This window comes from Aphelocoma coerulescens, chromosome 29 (assembly GCF_041296385.1).
Source record: "Aphelocoma coerulescens isolate FSJ_1873_10779 chromosome 29, UR_Acoe_1.0, whole genome shotgun sequence".
Lineage (NCBI taxonomy): Eukaryota > Metazoa > Chordata > Aves > Passeriformes > Corvidae > Aphelocoma > Aphelocoma coerulescens.
The window spans coordinates 2,634,110-2,653,093 of record NC_091042.1 but is presented as its reverse complement, the minus strand read 5'-3'; the positions used below and the strand labels follow the sequence as shown (position 1 = coordinate 2,653,093).

The 18,984-nt window shown below is 49.1% G+C and overlaps 1 protein-coding gene across 2 annotated transcripts in view; it reads left to right on the top strand.

The window, feature by feature from the left end:
• The first annotated feature begins 1,170 nt into the window (after positions 1 to 1,170).
• DIP2B (disco interacting protein 2 homolog B) overlaps positions 1,171 to 18,984 on the top strand; it is a 62,535-nt gene continuing 44,721 nt past the window's right edge. Inside the window, exons 1-2 of one of the 2 annotated variants that reach the window (XM_068997822.1) lie at positions 1,171 to 1,327; positions 1,487 to 1,630. In XM_068997822.1, coding sequence (XP_068853923.1) covers positions 1,240 to 1,327; positions 1,487 to 1,630 — 232 coding nt within the window. In that variant the 5' untranslated portion in view covers positions 1,171 to 1,239. The remainder of the gene's footprint in view (positions 1,328 to 1,486; positions 1,631 to 18,984) is intronic. The other variant, XM_068997824.1, reaches the window with a different exon arrangement.

Here is an 18,984-nt window from a genome sequence, read left to right as displayed (position 1 = left end):
CTGTGGAGGTTGAAATGATTGTAGTGAGGGTGGTGGGGTGAAGGGGGGCTCAGGGTCCTGCTAAGGGGCTTTGGCCCCCAAGTCCGGACTGGGTCAGGCTCCGTCCCATCAGGGTCAGCCCGGACCGAGCACGGGGCCCAGGACGGGTTCCGGAATGGGCCCTGGTTCCAGTGCCCACAGCAGAGTGAGTTATTCCTGGGTGTCAATTCCTGCCCGTTCCCCTTGTCCCGGGCCCCGGAGCAGCGTCCGCTCCCTCCTCTCGGCGCCCTCCTTTCGGCGTTCGCACGCCTGCATCAGGTCCCGTCGGAGTTTTCGCCTCTCGGGCCTGAACAAGCCCAGGTCCCTCGGCCTTTCCCCGTGAGAGCTGCTCCGGTGCCGTCAGCTCGGCGGGACCGTGCGCGGAGCTCCAGCTGCCTCCTGTGCTGAGGAGCCCCGCGCTGGGCACGGCTGCGGAGAGCCCCGCGGCTTCACCCCGCTCCGGGCGGCGGAGGAGCCGAGCGCGGGCCCCGGCGGCAGGAACGGGAGCGGAACCGGGACCGGGAGCGGAACCAGGAGCGGGGAGCGGAACCAGGGCCAGGAGCGGAAACGGGAGCGGGGACCGGGAGCAGAACCGGGTCCGGGAGCGGGGATCGGGAGCAGAACCGGGTCCGGGAGCGGGGCTCGGGAGCAGAACCCAGGACGGGGCTCGGGAGCAGGGATCGGTAGCGGAACCGGGTCCGGGAGCGGGGATCGGGAGCAGAACCCAGGACGGGGCCCGGGAGCAGAACCGGGTCCGGAGCGGGGATCGGGAGCAGAACCCAGGACGGGGCCCGGGAGCAGAACCGGGTCCGGGAGCGGGGCTCGGGAGCGGGCCCAGGGCCGGGAGCGGGGCTCGGGAGCGGAACCGGGTCCGGGAGCGGGGCTCGGGAGCAGAACCGGGTCCGGGAGCGGGGCTCGGGAGCGGGCCCAGGGCCGGGAGCGGGGCTCGGGAGCGGAACCGGGTCCGGGAGCGGGGCTCGGGAGCGGAACCGGGTCCGGGAGCGGGGCTCGGGAGCGAGCCCGGGGCCGGGAGCGCGGCCGCTGCAGCGCGGGGCGGGGCCGCGCGGGGGCGCACCGGGGCTCGGGGCGCGCGCGCCGCGCGGTCACGTGCCGGCGGCGCCGGGCTCAGCCATGGCGGAGGCTGCGGCCGCTCCCGCTCCCCCCGCGCCCCGCGGCCGCTGAGCCCCCGCCGGACCCGCGCCCGGAGCCCCTCCCGCCGCCATGGCCGAGCCCGCGGCCGCCGCCGTGTCCTCGCTGCCCCGCGAGGTCCGCGAGCAGCTGGCCGAGCTGGAGCTGGAGCTCTCGGAAGGTGAGCGAGGAGCGCCGGGAGCCCGGCCGGGCCGGCCCTGCCCGCGGGGCGCCGCGGAGCCTCCGTGTGAGGGGCCGGGGGTGGCGGCGCCGAGGGGTGCGAGGGGGGCTCGGGAGTGGCGGGGGTGGGATGAGCGAGGCTCCGGGGTCTGTCTGGCAGGACCGGGGGAGGAAGGAAGGGCCCGGCCCGGGCTGGGGTTCTGTCGGAGCGGAAGGAGCGCTGGGAGCATCATCTGTGCGGGGGGACCCCCGACTGAGCCCGGGGACCCCCGGTGCGACCCCGGAGGGGCCTTCACCTGTCGGGGTGAGTGACCTGCAGCCCCCTCTCGGGAGCGTTTCTTTCCTTGTGGCCTCTTCTCCGGAGCTCCCAAGCTGAGGATGCGGAGTGGGAGTGAGAGACCCCGGGACAGCCAGTTCTGGGGCGGGGGAGTCGCAGGAACTTTGGGCACAATAATGAAGACAAACCCTCTGTTCTTCCCACTTTCTGGATAAGTTCTTTTGCCATAATCGGTTCAGAGCATGCGCTTTTTGCTGCCTTTTTTTTTTTTTACTGTTGTTTCCTTTTTTGCATGGGTTTGTCTTTGTTCCCCAGCGTTTAAAATGCTGCTCTCGGTACAGCTTTGTTGTGAATCTCCCTTGTGAAGCCGGAGGGCGAGGGATGAAGCTGAGGCGGAGGGAGAGGGTTGCAGTGCAGGTAGCTCAGATTTGCATAATTTTAATTTTCCTCCCTCCATCAGGGTACGGAACTTGATGCCAAAAATCAGTGGCTTCTCAGGAGGGTTTACTGCATGGCTGGAATAACCAGAGAATTGGAATATCCTGAGTTGCAAGGGACCGTACAAGGATCATCAGTGTCTCTCTTAGCATTAAAAATTAAGAAAAATCAAGTTGCAGGCACATCTTTCCTTGCTCTGTTTATCCCAGAGCCCACAGTGCATAAAAGAGACTTATTGACTCTTTGGAGATCAGGAATTCACTCCCAGGGGTGAGCTGGGGGCTGTCAGCCCCCGCTGCCCACATCGGCACTCAAGGCTTTGCCAGCAGAAAAGGCCATGGCACTGCTTTCCCAGCACAGCTGGGTTGTAGCTAAACCCTTGATGTTGGCTGGTTGGGGGTTTTGTTAACTCTTTCTCAGATATACTTTCTGCAGGCATTTAACTAAAGTGATAAAACTTTACCTGGTGTTTGGTTTCGGGGACTCCGTGGTAACAAAGAATTGAGGAACGGTGGTGTTGCTCGAAATGTAGCATTAAATAGGTTTTTAAAAGAATTTGTTGAATGTTTTAAGCAGTTGCTTGGATTTTCTGAAGTTTGTTTCTTGTGGCACTGAAAGCCCATTACAGTTGTGATAGATTGTACTGCAAACTTAAAAAGAAATGAGCTCTGTTGCTGGACTGGCTGCTGTGACATCCCCCTAATCTTTAACAAGCTGCTCCAATAGCTTCAACTTCGGTGCTACAGAGTGAAGTTTTGTGGGTTATGTAAGTAATTCTCTGAATTTTAAATCCACTGCCCCTTTGTGGGTTTAATACTTGGATTTCTTAATGTGCACATCAAGGATTTGTTTGTGCAAATCACTTCTTCTGTCAAAAAACCCACGGGTACAGAGAATTTTGGGTGACTGTGTCCCCATGCTCTTGGGAACATATTTCAGGGGATGTTGTTGCTGAGATAACTGAGCTGTGGGAAGGGGGAGTGAGGCAGTGAGGTAATGTCATTGTGGAGTTCTTGAAAAATACGCCCTAGTTTGAGGCTTAAGCAGAGGGATTTTGGGGCCTGTGTGTGCATTGTTCAGCTGAATATAACCATGGGCTGTTGACGGTAAACAATATTGAATAGAAGCATTTTATTAAAAATGGCAGCAGGGCTCCATGTGCAACTGCTCAGTTGTTGCTCAGATAAGAACACTTGATCCTTTTTTTTCCCACCCCCTTGTTGCAGCTTCGTTTGTCTCTGGGCTTGGCTGTTGACTGCGTGAATGTTTCTGTCGGGCTTTTTTTGCGTAGGAACACCTCGTTTTTGGGAGAGGAGAGGAACTGCAGCTACCAGGAGTGGCCCAGGGTCCCTGACCACTGAGCTGGAGATGGCTCTGTCCTTGATGGACAGTGGGGAGTACCTGGCTCCGCGGGCTGGGAGCACAAACATTCGTGTGCTGAGCCTTGCTGTGAGTTTTATCCAGGCATTTGCTACTACTAACCACCACAGAGTAGAGAATTCACAACAAAACGGGGGCAAATATAGTAATAAAACCTTATCTGGCGTTGTGGTTGTGAAAGGTGCTGCGTCAGCGAGCAGGATGCAAAGTGGAGCAGGATTACTTTAATGTATGCTGGAAATAGAAATCAGAGTTTGCAATGATGAGCCATGAGAGTTTCTTAAGGAACAATCTGTGCAGACAGAGCAACAGGACTAATTATACCTCTGGATTATTCCTTACTGAGCCTTGTGGTCAGTGCAGAAGTAGCAGCCATCCCATCCCTGAGCGCAGGGAAAACGTCTCCAAGAAGTAGTGGGACGTGTTTCAGGAAACATTAATCGTTCATTAATCAGCAGAAGTTGCCTCTTACTGTACATCTTGGGCCTTGGCGATGGGTTTGAGACCAGCTCATTCATTTTGAAGCGTGCACAAGAATTCAGTGTCTTCTGTCGGTGTGAGGAGCGTTTATACCTGGATCTACACTTGGGGAGACCTCGCGTTCCCCCGCAGAAGGGATCGGTGCTGATACCTCTAGGGAAAGAATGTCCAAGTAACAGTAACTGTGTATCAGCTGAGAATTGGGTCATGGAGCTGTGGGAAATCTGGAAACTGCTCATTACTCATGTTTTCCTTCTTTTCTCACTTTTGGGATATTTTTCTTTCTGGTGCTTTTCTTCATCTGTCAGTAACACCCACATTGCGCATCACTAATGATGGGAAGGGCTGTCTTTGTATTTACATCTGTTTCTGTTTGATGAGTGAAAGTGCCAGGGATATTAACTTTAAAGAAGACTTCCCCCCTCGTTTTCACACCGCTGTGAGTGCGGGAGCTCAGTCTCACCTTTGGGCTGAGCTGCGGCGCTGAGCGAAGGTGACTTTGGCTCCACCACACGATGCTGTTCCTTAGAATGTTCTCAGTGTGTGCTGAAAGGTGCAGAGAACGAGGTAAATGCCTGAATTCATCCCGTATTCGGTGCAAAACGTTAATATTAAAGCACTTCGCCACTGGGCCTGGGGATGTCTGGGTGTTTTTACACCTTGGGTGAAACATTCCAGCAGCTCCTCTCACATCATCCCCAGCCGTTAATGGAGCTGGGAAACTCTGGAATGTCCAGATTCAAAGGCTCTAATTAAGCACGTTCGGAGGATTTGTTTCGTACAGGGCACGTTACGTGACTGTCGTGCTGCCTGTGTGGGGAGGTGTGTTCTCCTGGAGGTGAGAGCTCTGGCTGTGGCAGCAGGGCAGCCTCCTGCCAGCCCCACTGCGGGGCCCAGCCTGGCTCTGCAGGGGTTAAACACCCACATAAAGAGCTTATTTGGCTGCTGGGGTTTGTGGCGCTGCGGTTTCTGTCTTGCCTGGAGTTTTTAACTAGTAAAGGGGTGTCAGGGGAGAGAACGCCAGCTGGAGATGTCTGAATGTCCAGGGAAGGGCAGGGGAATTCCACCTCGTAGTAACGAGGAGCTCCTGTGAGCAGCTCAGGCCTTGGATGTCATTTCAGCCACTTCTGGGTTCTGTGACAGGGTTACCACTCCTCTCTCCTGCCTAGTGGGCAGGAGGAGCTGGTTTCTGTTTACTTTTCTAGCTAAACACACATTTGCTGCCTGGTTTATGATTCTGGGTGGGTGTTTCTGTGAATGGCTCCATGCACCTGGGTTTGTTCCTTTTAAAGCTGATTGTCTCTCACTGGAGAACCGAGGCTCTGTCTGCAGAGCAAAGCTTTGGGTGAGGATTTTCAGAAGCTGAAGAAACAGAAGGATGGTGGCATGTATGGAAAAAGGAGTATCAGCAAAAGGGTGGAAACTCAGGACTGAAGGCCGGCCAAATAGGATAGAACCTTACTGGAAGAAAACATGTTGACTCAAGCAAGTGGGTAGAGTCTTTATTTTGTTTGGCTTGAAAATTTCTTATGGAATCAGGGTATTTCTCTGATCTTTTAAAAATTGTGTGTTTCAGGTTGCAATCTTTGATTGCCGGGCGCCTGTCAAAGTAGGTGAGGACCTTTTTTATAGATTAAGCAGCTGCAGCACAGAATTTAAATTACAGAGTCAAAGGAAGTAATTGTCTGAGTAGGGACTGGCTCTATGGATTGTGCTGAGTGAGCAGAAAGGTTTCACTTCAGTTTCTTCCCCCACTCAGAAAGGAACTGTGGGCAAAGCACAGAAAAGGTTGAAGAAGAGCTTTATAAACATAAGCAAGTTGGATCTGATCAGCCTGTAGCTAACAGGACTTACAGGTGGTTTTTGTGCATTTATGCAGCATCTCACCCACAAGTCTTGCATTAGGCAAAACCAGCACTGGGAAAGCTTTAATGTTGCTTCCTTAATTTACCTGCAGGACTGGCAGCAGATGGGTCCCAAATCTGCTGAGAAATCTGTGCAGGGCTTTGACACACTTCTCTGCGTGCAGCCAGTGCAGGTACAGTTTGAGAGCTTGGAAAGGCCTGAAATCCTCCTGGAGCTGTCACAGGGAGCTGGCTGTGCTCACCCAGGGATCACCCAGCCTTGGTTGGCTCTACAAAGATCCCAGTAAGGATCCCTCATCTGCTTTCACTGTGGATGAAATTGTATTTTCTTTAGCTTCACAGCCCAGGAAAAAGCAATGTAAGCACGGAGCACATGGATTCCATGCAATGTCTGTGTCACAGGAAAAGGAAATCCAGCTCCAGTCATGAGAGGAGCAAAGTACCAGATCTGTCACCAGTGCAGCAAACGGAAGGTCCACAAGATGATCACAGATTTCTGCTCTGCAGATGGTCAAAGCAGAATGATTTAAGTGATTAATGGTTTGGAAAGAGGGAGTTAAGCACAAGTACTGGAAGAAATATTTTGGCTACTGTGAGTGGGAGTCAGGTTTACTGTTGGTACATGATTGAAGCATGTAAACACGGGGAAGAGGAGGAAGGTTTTTGGAGCATCCAGACTGGAATAATAAAAAACAACCAGGAAAGTTAAAGAATGTGCATATCTTTGTGTTGTCCCTTGTATACTTAGGAAATGAGGACCGAGTTCGGGGCTCTTTTTAAAAGCTGCAGCTCTGACCCTTTGCCTTGGGGAGAGGAGGAAATTAGAGGCTTTAAAGAGAGTCCTGCACCTCCTCCCTGGTTGCTTCTGTGAAGCTTTGCAGGAGTTAAAACCAGTTTCCTGAGCTGGGTGGAGGGGACATCTGGTAGCAATGATTCCCAGTTTGGATTTTACGACTGTTAGTACTTCCAGGATGGGTGATATTTGCCATTTCAGCTGCCTGCTCAGGCTGGGAATGTTCACCAGACCTGTTGGCCTGGCACAGCTGCGCTAAAGCCGCGTTTGGAGTTTGCTGTGGTGTCCTAGATAACTGATCTTCAGTTTGCTATTTTAAATCCTGTAGCATGAAATATTGAGTAGGAAATGTGATGGGTGGCAGAGGAGCTGCACAGAGCTGCTGCTCTTCCCAACATGCAGCGAAGCAGGCGAGCCTTGGAGCTCCACAGGGAAGCGCATGCGGAGCACCCCCTGTGTTTCTGGTTCATTGCTGATGTTGTGGAAAGGGTGATTGCTCCTTCCTGATTCCCTCTCTCTGATTAGTGTTTGTCATGAAGTTTTCTGTTCGCTGGATTTATCGTGTTTATTCAGTGGCAGGTTTCAGAAGCCAAAGAGTGAACTCATGGTCAGCATTCCCGAGGGATGGGCAGAAGCTGGAGAGTTCCTGTTTGCATTTCTTTCAAATACAATGTGCAGATAATTTCTTAGAGTGGTTTTCTTTAAATCATGTGTCTCAGTTATAAAAAGCATTTCCTGAATCTCTCAATGAGTTGCTCAGTTGCTTTTTTGGACCTGGATTCATAGAGAGAGGAATTGAAGCATTTCTCTCTGTTGAGGCTGATTCAGTACAAAATTTTTTTGGAGAGCTTGTGAAATCAGGGAAGAGTCATCAGGCCAGGATGTCTCGTTCTATTAATTAGAATGGAAGACTCTTCTACTTGCACCATGTGTGAGGAAACATTGATTTATAGCTAACGGATGCTCTGCAGGCAGCAGCATTCCATCTGCTACACGAATTTTCCCATTGCATTTCATGAGAAGTCTTGGGAAGAGCCTCACACCTGTATTTCTCATCTTGAATCATGTACTGGGTTGTTACTCTCGCCTGATATTTGGAGTAAAATGGCTGTCTCCATCAGTTTGTGTTCTTTTCAAACTTCAAAGCTGAGAGTTTGTGAAACACTACTTGAAGTAAACATAGGCAGGACGTAAGTTTAAGTTACACTGAGTTTATACCAAAGATAATAATGTAATAGTAACATAACTTTCCTTGCTGTGAGCAAACACCTTGTTTTACTTAGTGTAACTTAAGCTGATAAAAAGAAAAAGGAAAGGAAAAAAAAGCTAAAAGTTTTAGCACTTCTCTGCCAACATAAACTCTTTCTAATTCTTGTTGACTTGAGAACTGCTGATGCAAACTAGGTCTTCCTGGCCTCTGAATTCCACAGGGATGGGAGCCCACAGAGCCTACAGGGCATCCATTAATACACTTTTTGGACCCAGGATTCCAGTTACTGCCTGAGCGATCAGCGACGGAGCCCCTCGGAATTGTTCCCCGGCAGTCAGGCAACCTGCTTTCACCAGCTCCATGTCCCTAGGGAGCAAAAACAACCGGGAGAATTGTATCCCTGCCTGATAAAATTAGGTCTTCTGTAATCTCCCTTGGAACAGCCGGATGGCTGGCTGCCTTGAAAAACATATGTTTTAATGCAGGAATAATGCATTCCATTTAGGATGGCCGTAGCCGTGGGAGCTGGGTGACTGAGTGCATGGAGCACTCCCATTTTGCCTCTGGGATCAGGACTAATGTCAAACATCAGGTCTAAAGTGCAGCGGTGGAAAAGAATGGTTTGGGATGTTTTTCCTGTCTTTTGCTCTTTGGAGGGATATTGTTCCTGTGGCTTAGTCCTAAAGGAGCTGGATGAGTGAGCCTTTTCTTGGAGATAAAGTGTACACTGCAAAGATGAGTCAGTGTTTGTATTCCTGGATTTTAGCTCACTGCATTAAGAAATTTACTTGGGAATAGCAACATTGGTGTTCCTCTAGTACAGGTTTATAATTCATTTCTCTGAGACCAGCACAGGTAGCTTTTGGAGGAAGTTCTGCTTTATCCCCTTCCCTCCTGCACAGAGGGGAACACCCGACAGAGCTTTCCTTTCCAGAGGAAGGGACCTGACAGAGCCCACCTGTCAGGAAGGGAGGGAAGGCACCGCTGTCACTGCAGCCACGTCTCCATGGGGCACACGGAGCTCTCTGTTCCATTGGGAATCGATCCACATGTGGCACTTCCCCCTCTCCTTCCGAGCTGCTCAGTGCTGTGACAGGAAGCTCAGAACAAGTGTTTTCCCACTAATAATTTTCCATACGATCCACTGCTGTAGCTGCCACCAGGACAGGCTGTGGGTGACTGGGTGGGGTGAGGGAAGGGTGACCAGGCAGACGCGCTGTGTGTGTAGGACAAGCCATGGGAGATTTTGGAAGTGCTAGGTTTGGGATGTACAGGCAGAGTGAGTTCTGGTGGGACGTTTGGTTAGCCATAAATTGGAAGGATGTGATCAAAGCAGGAATGATGCAGCAGGAAAGGTCGAGGGCTGGAAGATGTGGTGTCAGGCTCTGTCCCTGTGTGTGGTTCCAGAAAGGGCTGTCAGGTGAGGATGTGCTTGAAGGAGGTTTTGGGTTTCCTGTTGTCCCACCCGCACCTTTAATGCATCAGCTCTTCATTTCGGGTGCTAATTAATCTACGAGGAGCCATTTCAGTTTGAAACACCTTTTTTGGAAATGCTGTGATTTGCTCCCTGAGAGCAGCAGCAGCAGCACGTGTACGTCAGGGATGGCCTGATACAGCTGCTTTCTTTGCCTGCTGGTTGCATCCCTATCGTCAACTTTCCCTGTAATTATAAATGTACACTTCTCTGGAAACAGTGATCCCAGAGAGGAGCTGACCAGCCAAAAGAAGCCCCGGGGAGGGGAAGGAGGCTTTGGAGTTTTGTGCTCCCTTTCTAGCAAGGGGTAAGAGCAGAGTTAACAGTTGTACAAGGTCACTCTGGGCCGTGGTGTGAGGAAGGCGAGCGCTGGCCATTCCTGCTCTGACATTCCTGCTCACAATGTGCATTGTCACTGGGGTGAGGACAAGGAGAGTTCCTCCAAGGAGCTGGGAAGTGACATGGCAAATTCCAGGCTGTGATTATTCACCCTGTGGTGGAGAGCGGAGTCAGGGAGTCAGGTGATCGGAGCGGGAGATAAAAGTCCCTGATCCTCGTAGAGAATAAACAGATCTGCAGTTATTAAACTGTGCTGCCTTTTTTCCCCCTTAATTGAATACCAGTGGAAAATGCCTATTAAAGGTGTTCCACTTCTGGCATTCAGGAGATTGCTGTGTGTCCCGTGGGGTGGTTGGAGCAAGGTCCTGATGGCATTTGCGGGGCTGCTCGTGGTGTGTGATGAGGAAGGGGAGAAGTTCACTTCAGATAGCTCTGTGCTGCATGTCCAGGCTGGAGAAAAGCATCTCTCTTCTGTGGTGTGTCCTCAAGAGCTGCATCCCGGGTTTCATAACCAAGCCCTTGGCAGCAGCGTTGGCTCAGGCTGCTCTCACCTCTTAGCACCTCACTCTTTCCATCTCGGGGAGCTCAGGTGCCGCAGCTCCGCGGAAAGCCGTGAACTTTGGCGAACTGGAGAGGGCACGGGATGAAGCTTTTAGGAATCTAAGCTGTATTTCTTTAGAAAATACCAAACCTTTTACTGCGCTTGGGTTTCATGAGCAGTGAAAGAATTTGTAGGTAACCAAATTATAAATTATTTTGAGACAGTTTTTTTAGGCTTTTGTGTCAGTCCTGACAAAATACTGAACACGAGACTGAAGCCCCTTGTGTTACAAAAAGGAGCTCTCTGAATGGCCAAGTACTCGTGTAAATGTTTTTTGAGACTGAGCCCTGTGTTTATTCTTAGGGCAGAAACTTTAAGTGATCCCTTGTGGATTAAAAAAAGAACAATTCTTATTGTAGCTGGAATGAAAACCTCTGTTCTTACGCAATTTGGGATTGGAAGTTGCTGCAGTGAAAAGGGGGAAGTATTGTTATTTTGAGTTCCCAGGCAGGAAGCAGGGGGAGATGCACAGGGTGAGGTGAGCAGCTCGGACACAGAGCAGGGGACATCACAGGACCCTCTGTGGCTGATGTTGTCACTCACACTGTGACATGTGCAATCTGATTACCAGCGAGTGGATGTCTCACTGTGCTGCATGTTCAGGAAGTTTCTCCATGATGGTGATGGTCAGGTTTGGTTGAACGTGATATAAACCCACTGTATTTGTGGGGTTTTTCCTCTCTGCTTTAAATTTTCAAGTCCTCCTTGAAAATGTCCTGATTTTAAAAAGTCACATGGTACAGAAAGAAGTCAATTACTGAGTCCCAAATAGGGAGAATTGTGGATGAAGGCGAAGCAAATGAGTCAGATATAAATAATCCTATTATGTCTTGGCTGCAGCCACACCTAGAAACCTTGAGCAAACATTTCTGTGTAGTTATTCCTGTGTTTGATACACTTTGCTTGTTAAGTCCTGTTTTAAAATTGCAGCATGTAAAAATTGTGTAGGGCCAGTTGCCATTTGTGTTAAGGACTTGGGAACGTTTTTTTTTAGTCATTTTGACCAGAAGCACAGAGACCTGAGTTAATTTGCTCTCCTATTTCCCCAAAATCAGAAAAATCTATAACCCTGGAGCTGGTGTTGCCTTGGAAGGCTTTCAAGGCAGTTCTTTTTGCAGTAGGCCTCCAAAAAAATGTCTGGCAAGAAGAGCAAACAGGAAGATGTAATTAGCCTTTGCCTTTTGTGTATCAAATTCTTGTTCATTGGACAGAGCTTTGGTAAAACACTTTCAGAAGTAGCTGGTTGTAGCATGGAAGCTGAAAGGCAAAGCATTTGGATCCAGCAAAGTCATACCTGATGTTCCTGTGATTCCTGTCCTGTGTCTTAGGGAGTAATTACTCACCTCATGGTGTGGGTCTCCTCTCTTTCATGGTGGATAAGCTGATTTTTAATAAATCTGAAAAAAGCCATTTTGCCATTTTTCCAGGCGTGACTTTAAGAAAAAAAAGAGAATTTGTTCCTTTCTCCTCTCTGCCTCCTCCGATTTCAATTCTTCCATTGTAGCTCCTGTACAGAGGGGCCTAAAATCTCCCTTGTTACCTGTGGCTCTTGCTCATTCCGAGGGATTAGTACCAGAGGTCGAAGTTTGGATTTTGCTTCTTGTCCAAACACGTTCCATTTGCTTTGCACTGTTCTCCTGTACTGCCTGCTCTCCTTTGGGCTTTGTCCCAGGAAATAGGATCCTCTGGCTCAAGAGAGCTGCAGAGATTTGTCCTACACACACTTCCCTGCCGTGATCCTTTCCTGCAGGAATCCCGTTCCTGGAGGGATCCTTCCCAGCTGTCGCTGTGCAGTGGGACAGCTGATGGTGTTCAACTCCTTCACTTCCCTGAGCATGTGAAGGTGATTCCTGGTGTTGAACCCGATGGGAAAAGACAAATGGAAATCAAGGTTCGTGTACTGGCAGCTCTCAGGGATGCATTTATGGAGGCTCACACTCATTGACATTGAGTCTGTGGCAAAGGTGACATTTTCTCTTTCTCACCTTCCAGATATTTAATTGGATTCAGCAAAGCACAAGGGAGGGAGACACAAGATAAGGGGATGATGGTCCTAAAAGTTCTCCAGGATGCCCGAACTTGGCCTCTTCTCCTAGAAAAGCAATTACTTGTTATGTTCTCTTGTTTAAAATGGTGGAAGACCTTCCTGGGAATGTTTAAAGTGACAGACCAGGTGAAATGGTGTGAACACAGAGGTGTTGTACGGCACTGCAGGCTCCTCTTCCAGCAGAGACACAATGATTTGGGCAGAAGGATAAAAGGAGAGAGTTGGCTGGAGAACTGGGCAAGGAGAAAATCTTCTCTGAGAGTTGAGTTTGGCTTCAGGTTCTGGAGGATCTGACCCTGGTGCGGCCGGGAGCGTGTACGTGGCTTTCTGGTGCTCCCACCCTGCAAAGTGACAACCTTGGGGCTGCCCTGATACAGCTGCTTCAGGGTTTGGATGCAGGACCTCACAGGCACAAAGAAATTCACAGTAGTGCAGTGGAATCCTTGATGCCGTGAGAGGAGTCTGTAAAATAGACCAAGAAAGGGAGGAGAGGAACTAGCGAAGTAGAGAGACCTGGGAAATGTCAGAGCTGGTTTTTCTATGATTCTGCTGTCAGCAAGAGCTGTTTCAGAATAGTTTTCTGTGGGTGAAGTGTGACAAGAAGTCCCCAAGAGGTACTGTCACATTGGGGTAAGCTTGCAGTCGTTGGATTGTTTCCACCATTCAAAGAGATCGTTTGAAGCTGTTTCATGGATTCCTAGTTGAAAGGTGCATTTCTGCTCCCTCAGCACATTCTGCCCCAAGCAGTTCCAGGCAGATCTGTGTCTTAACTCACAAAACCAGTTAATGGTGGAGCTCTGAGCACGTTGTCTGCTGTCTCCTGTGACACTGTGTTGGGCATGTCAATGAAAAGGACTGTGCTGGCTGTTCCAGGGAGTTCCCCCGCCGAGGGGAAAAGCTGACTTGGGTTTCCTGTGCTGTCCTTTCCCTCTGATTGTGCAGGGTGCGAATTCAAAGCTGCCCGGTGTTATCTGTGGATGGAAGCATATCTGAAGAGGAAGAAGGCAGCAAGGCTGGGCAATGTGCCAATTGCTCCAAGCCTTTGTTAAAGACTAAAGGAAACCTGCGTCCTTTTAGGCACTGGTGCATCCCCAGGGCCTTCCTTGGCCTCTCTGGGAGGGAGGTGAAGGCAGCTGCTTGGAAGTGATCACACACTTCTGCATGTCAGCATCCATTAGCTCTCGAGGCCCTGTTTGTGTTTGAATTCGAAGATCTTGTGCTGAATTCTCAGGATTTTCCACCTGTGGGTCTGTCAGGAGAGCACTGAGCCCGTCCATTGAAACCAGGCCACGGGGAAGGATCTTCTGCACAAGAACCCCACGGAACCGATCCCTTACGGAACATCTGGGGCCCACGTGTGACCTCCCCCTGCTCTCAGGGTAGGTCTCCAGTGGTCAGGCTGCCTTAGCTCTGGGGAAGGTGCCTCTAGGATGGCCTGGTGTCTCCATGTGATAAATTCCTCATTCTCAGCTTGCTGCATACAGAAATATAAAGGAAAGACTAACTCAGGTATCAAAATAAACGTCAATTTTAAACAAGTGCAACCAAGCAAATTAAAAACGGGCAAGTTTTCGTGTTCGGATCTTTACCGTTCCTTTTCCTCTGCATGAAAAGGAGATTTTGGAGTGATTTATGGCTGTCATGCCAGGCTTCTCAGCACTGCTGGGTACAGCACTGTCTGTCAGTTGAGCGGTTGATTTTGACAGGCAGCACTTCTGGGCCAGGGCTTTTTTTCTTCCTCCTTTTAGAGCTTTTAGCATGAAATATTCAATCCTGCCTGTGCACAGCGTAACTGGTTCAGGTCTCACTTCAGAGAACGGCGAGCACGGGGTTGGGTCGTGAGCACATCCTGCGTTTGTGGCTTCTGTGTGGTTGTGGATTTTCATGGAGTTGGGGGCTGCCCATGTGTGACCTGGTGGCCCCAGGAGGAATTTTGTTGTGTCTTCCTCCAGCAGGATAAGGGCTAGAGGAAACAGCTCTCCAGAGTTTCCTGGGTAAATCGGAGGTACTACAGCCTGCAGGTGTTTCTGTGGATGCTCAGACTGGTTGTCACTGCAGGTCTGCGCTGTGTTCAGTAGGAACATCTCAGCTGGGATTCTCCAAGGAATTTATTTTGTTTCTGTGTTTTTTTATACAGTTCTGTGTTGTGCTTGTAGAATCCCAGTGCTAAGAAAGAAATAATCCTGTTGTGCAAGAGATGTTGGAGAGAAGTGGTTGTTTTATTTCCCAAACATCATCATTTCTCTTGAGAGACTGTTACGTGGCGTGGCATGAATTTTACTCCTGTGAAACACATGGAGTCAGCAGAGAAGTCTTGGAGAACAAATTGGAGGGCAACGATCCAACCCGGAGCCGTGTCCGCAGTCCTTCTCTTTCAGAGGTTTTTGCTTAATTGCAAATTTTCTATTTGGACGTTAATCCTTTAGTTTCTCTTTCTTGGCAGAATACCTCATCTTAAATTATTACTGTCAACACATCCTTAGCCCTTCCTGCCCCTCCACCCCCTAATTGTGAGTGCTGTCTGTGGTGCTTTGCTTTGCTGTAAAAGGCCATGGTGTTTGTAGCTGAAAGCAAAGCCTGCTGTGAATATCATATTTTATCCAAAAGACACAAGCAGCTCCCCATTAATATTATTACATTGACACCCTGGTTTTATAAACAGTGGAATGTTCTGTGGAATGGTTGTTATCCAGTGATTATGGCTCCATTAGGCACAGGAACAGATGGTTCCTGTCCAAGTACTTTTTATGTTGTCATTTCTAGCAGGAATAAAAGGGAATGTTGAATTTTCATCTCTTCAGCGGTGAGGCTGGAAAGGTCACATAGGCTGTGGTGGAGGAACTCATATTAAAGTGAGGTTGGGAGACCAGGTAGGAAGTGAACTCATCTCTGGAATCATGGAATGGTTTGGGTTGGAAGGGACCTTAAAGCTCATCTCATTCCACCCTGCTGCCGTGGACAGGGACACCTTCCAGTTTCCCTGCTTGCTCCAAGCCCCATCCAGACTGAACACTTCCAGGGATGGGGAATGGTGTGGAATAGACTGGAGCAAGACAGAGAGCACAGATGCTGGAATGGGTTGTAGGTCAGTGGAGCAAGACTGCAATTAGGATGATCCTTAGATGGGCAACCCACAGTGTTCTGTAGGATTTCCAGGTTTAGGATGATCCTTAGATGGGCAACCCACAGTGTTCTGTAGGATTTCCAGGTTTAGGATGATCCTTAGATGGACAACCCACAGTGTTCTGTAGGATTTCCAGGTTTAGGATGATCCTTAGATGGGCAACCCACAGTGTTCTGTAGGATTTCCAGGTTTAGGATGCTCCTTAGATGGACAACCCACAGTGTTCTGTAGGATTTCCAGGTTTAGGATGATCCTTAGATGGACAACCCACAGTGTTCTGTAGGATTTCCAGGTTTAGAAGAGGTGAGGCTCCTGCAGAGATTGAGAGGGAGAGGCCTGGAAAGTCCCTGCCTTCCTTACCAGCCTAAGCAGAGGTGGAACTGGGCCATAGATGTCCAGTAGCTCTGCCAGGGTCACCCTGTGAAGCTGAAGCAGCAGCTTTGCCCAGTGCACCTGTGCCCATCCGTGGCCTCCATCCTGCCTTTTTCATTGGGGATGATGTGAAGACCTCGGGGTCCCCACAAATGACTGACAATTCTAATTTCACACCCTCTGCAATTCTTACCTTGCTTTTTCAGGTCATGCATTCGTTAAGTTTTGTCTCATTTTTTGGTAGGTTTGGGGTTTTTCTTGGGCATTTCAGAGTTGTGTATTAAATTCTGCACTGTCCATGCCTAGAGAGAATTTAGCTGGCAGGATTTTTTTCCTATTGTGAGAACCAGAGAGTTCAAAGTTGGGCTTCTGTTTTCGATAAGTTGGAGGATTTACATGTCTTTTTGCATAGTAATAAACCCAAGCTAATTCTGTAGAATTAAGCACTAATGGGAAATAAGGCAATCAAGTTTAGTTTGTTATTGAAAGTAATTCTGCTTCCAGCTTGGAGGGACATTGGCTATTGCGGAGAGAAACTGCACAGTCACCTTAGCTTGAAATTTAATGCAGAATGGAAAATTAAAATATGATCTCACTCTCATTAAAATTAAGTAATTGATGTCATCATTCAATTAAAAGATTTTTTAGAAGATTTCAACAAATCTTTTCAGGTTGTTATTAAAACCTGACCAACCAGTGATCCTTAAATTGGAGGAAATGGGGATAGTTCTCTATTAGGTAACAGAGAGGTAAGGGAGCATCTCAGGAAAATCCCCAAGTGGCAAACTCAACCCTGAACTCCCGAAGGCAGAACTAGCAGTGTCCTTCTCCTTCATGGAGATTCCAGCTCGGCATCCCAGATTGCAGGGAATCTTTCATCTCTTGCTCTGGGCTAAACAGAGCTGGAGTGGCAAAAAGAGACTCGAGGTTTTGTGCTGGCTTCATCATTTTCAGAGTATGAATATTTAATTTAGGCTTCTTAAGGCTTTTAGCAGATTTGTCAGGCTGCTTGCTGTGGTAGTGTATGTGAGGACAACTGGAGAGAGCATTTGGATTCGCTTATGGTGTGGAAGTAGGGTTTATTTGTTTTGATTTATTACTGAAATACTTTTAAGAAGCTCATCGTGTTCTTGTTCAACTTCCCCATAATCTTAACCAGAAAATAGAACCAGCAGTTCTTACTTTTCCCCAGTTTGAGCCCAGCCAAGCAAGTGCTGTGGCCCATCCAAGCAATACTTTCCTTGCCCATGGAAACCAGGCTGTGTTGTCACTCTGCAGTGGGGAACACGGATTTCCTCAGCTCTGCTCTGTGGGCAGGAGCAGCTTCCAAACAAACCCTCAGCTCCTCCATCCCTGGGTGTTTTCCCCCTCACTTTGTGCACAGAAGGCCTCGATACTGGACCTGTGCATCCCAAAGCCAAGCAGTGCCAAGCAGTGTTTTGGTGCCAGTGTCCAGCTTTCACTTGGTTAGGGCTGAAATCTGTTTATTTATACTGCTGTTATGGGGTTAGAAGTTTATATAAATATTTCAGCATTTTGGACCCGTTTTTACAATAATCTTGGAGAGGTTGCACCTTGTTAATGCAAATACACCATGGAACTTTTCCCTGTTACTAGACATAAATAGTTCCTTCTTTTCCAAATTCAAGACATGCTGGTCAAGTGAGCAGCTCAGGACACGAGGGCAGGTCTGGTTGCCTTTCAGCACATGAGAGCCCCTTTCGTTTGTGTTCTTTTAGTTTTTGTCAAGTTGCTGACTGTGTGTTCTTAAATAATCCTGCTGATTTCTCCATACTTCCTTCCCTCTACAAGCGAGACATTTGAGAAATCGGTTTATTTAAATTGGAAGAGGAGATATTGCACCCTGAGAGAGGCAACGGGAGGAAAATTCTCTGTCAGAAGTAGTTGTGGATTTGGAGATGGCTGGTGAATAAGATCTTTTTTACTTTCAGGCCTGTTTATTTTGGTTCAAGGTCCACTGGTGTCAGTGTGGAGGGGATATATGACCTCCCTGTTTTGTGAAGATACGTTTTGACAGCAGTGATGTACTGACAGAAGGCAGGAAAATTCCATGTGTGAGGATGTTGGTGATTGGAACAACAGAAATATCAGGGTGATAGCACAATATCCTGTGTAACGAGGGCAGTAAATTGACTGTTCCTTCTCTCTATGGTAAAAGGATGTTTTTTCTACTTAAAAAGGCCACTTTGCACCAAAAACTGAATGTCATTCTTTTTGAAGAACTGTTAATGTGCTTTATTAATTAGGAGGAATGGGTGTGCTGGGAGAAAAGCGTGCTCTCCCCTGAAGTAGCTGAGTTCAGTGACTTTGGGGTGGGTTTGCAAAGTGCAGCTGGGTTGTTGGGCTGAGCTTGGAGGGTTCTCCTCTTTGCTGCTGAGTTTGGCTCATTATTTTGATCTTCCACGCAGCTTAAAGGCTTTCACATGAGAAGGATCTTGCCACATCCTGCTCCGCAGCAGGAACAAAGCGCTGCTGGAGCAGACGTTGACTCTGCCCAAAGAGCCCTGAACAGAAGTTGCTCCTCGCGTGATCCTTCTTGTAAAGAGCATTGCAGCTGACAGGATAATGGGGTTTCTTAGCCCTGCTGGTGATGTGCCAACAGGGTTTCCTTAGCAGTGCCATTCTTTGAGGAGCCGTGGATGCTGATGTAAACACAACTGAAAGCTTCACACAGCCCGGACTGAGCGCAGGGTCTGGAATCTGCTGCTCATGCCATGCTGCGCAGGACATTTTTCTTCTGCTCTGTCTATTTAAATCTGGTTTCCCAGGCTTGCAGCCGACTTGAATGGGTTGTACTGTTCAGCGCAGGAAAGCTGGCCTGGTGTCTGCGTGGAGGAGCTGTACCGACCAAACCACTACACTCCCTTTCCCGGGGATACAGAATCGTGTTGGGATGGGGGTGTGCAGAGCCGGGTCAAGGGTATTGAACAAGGTGTTTTGGTTCCCACTAGTCAGGCTTGAAGGGAATGAGTAGGAAACCCAAGCCCGGCTCTGTGCTGCTCCCAGAGCTGCTGCTGCTGCCTCCGTCAGGAACGCGTCGGGAATTTGGTGGGAGTCTCCGCCAGTCAAATTACAGGTGTCGCACACTAATTGGAGGCTGGTAAAAGTTTAATAATTGTATTGCTTTGCCTTTAAGTAGTGGGATCCTGCTCTGGTGACTAATGCTGTTTAATAGTGACTGTCCTCGAGTGAGCACTTGGGAGTGCAGTGACTAGGGATTCTGTTTCAGATTTCAGC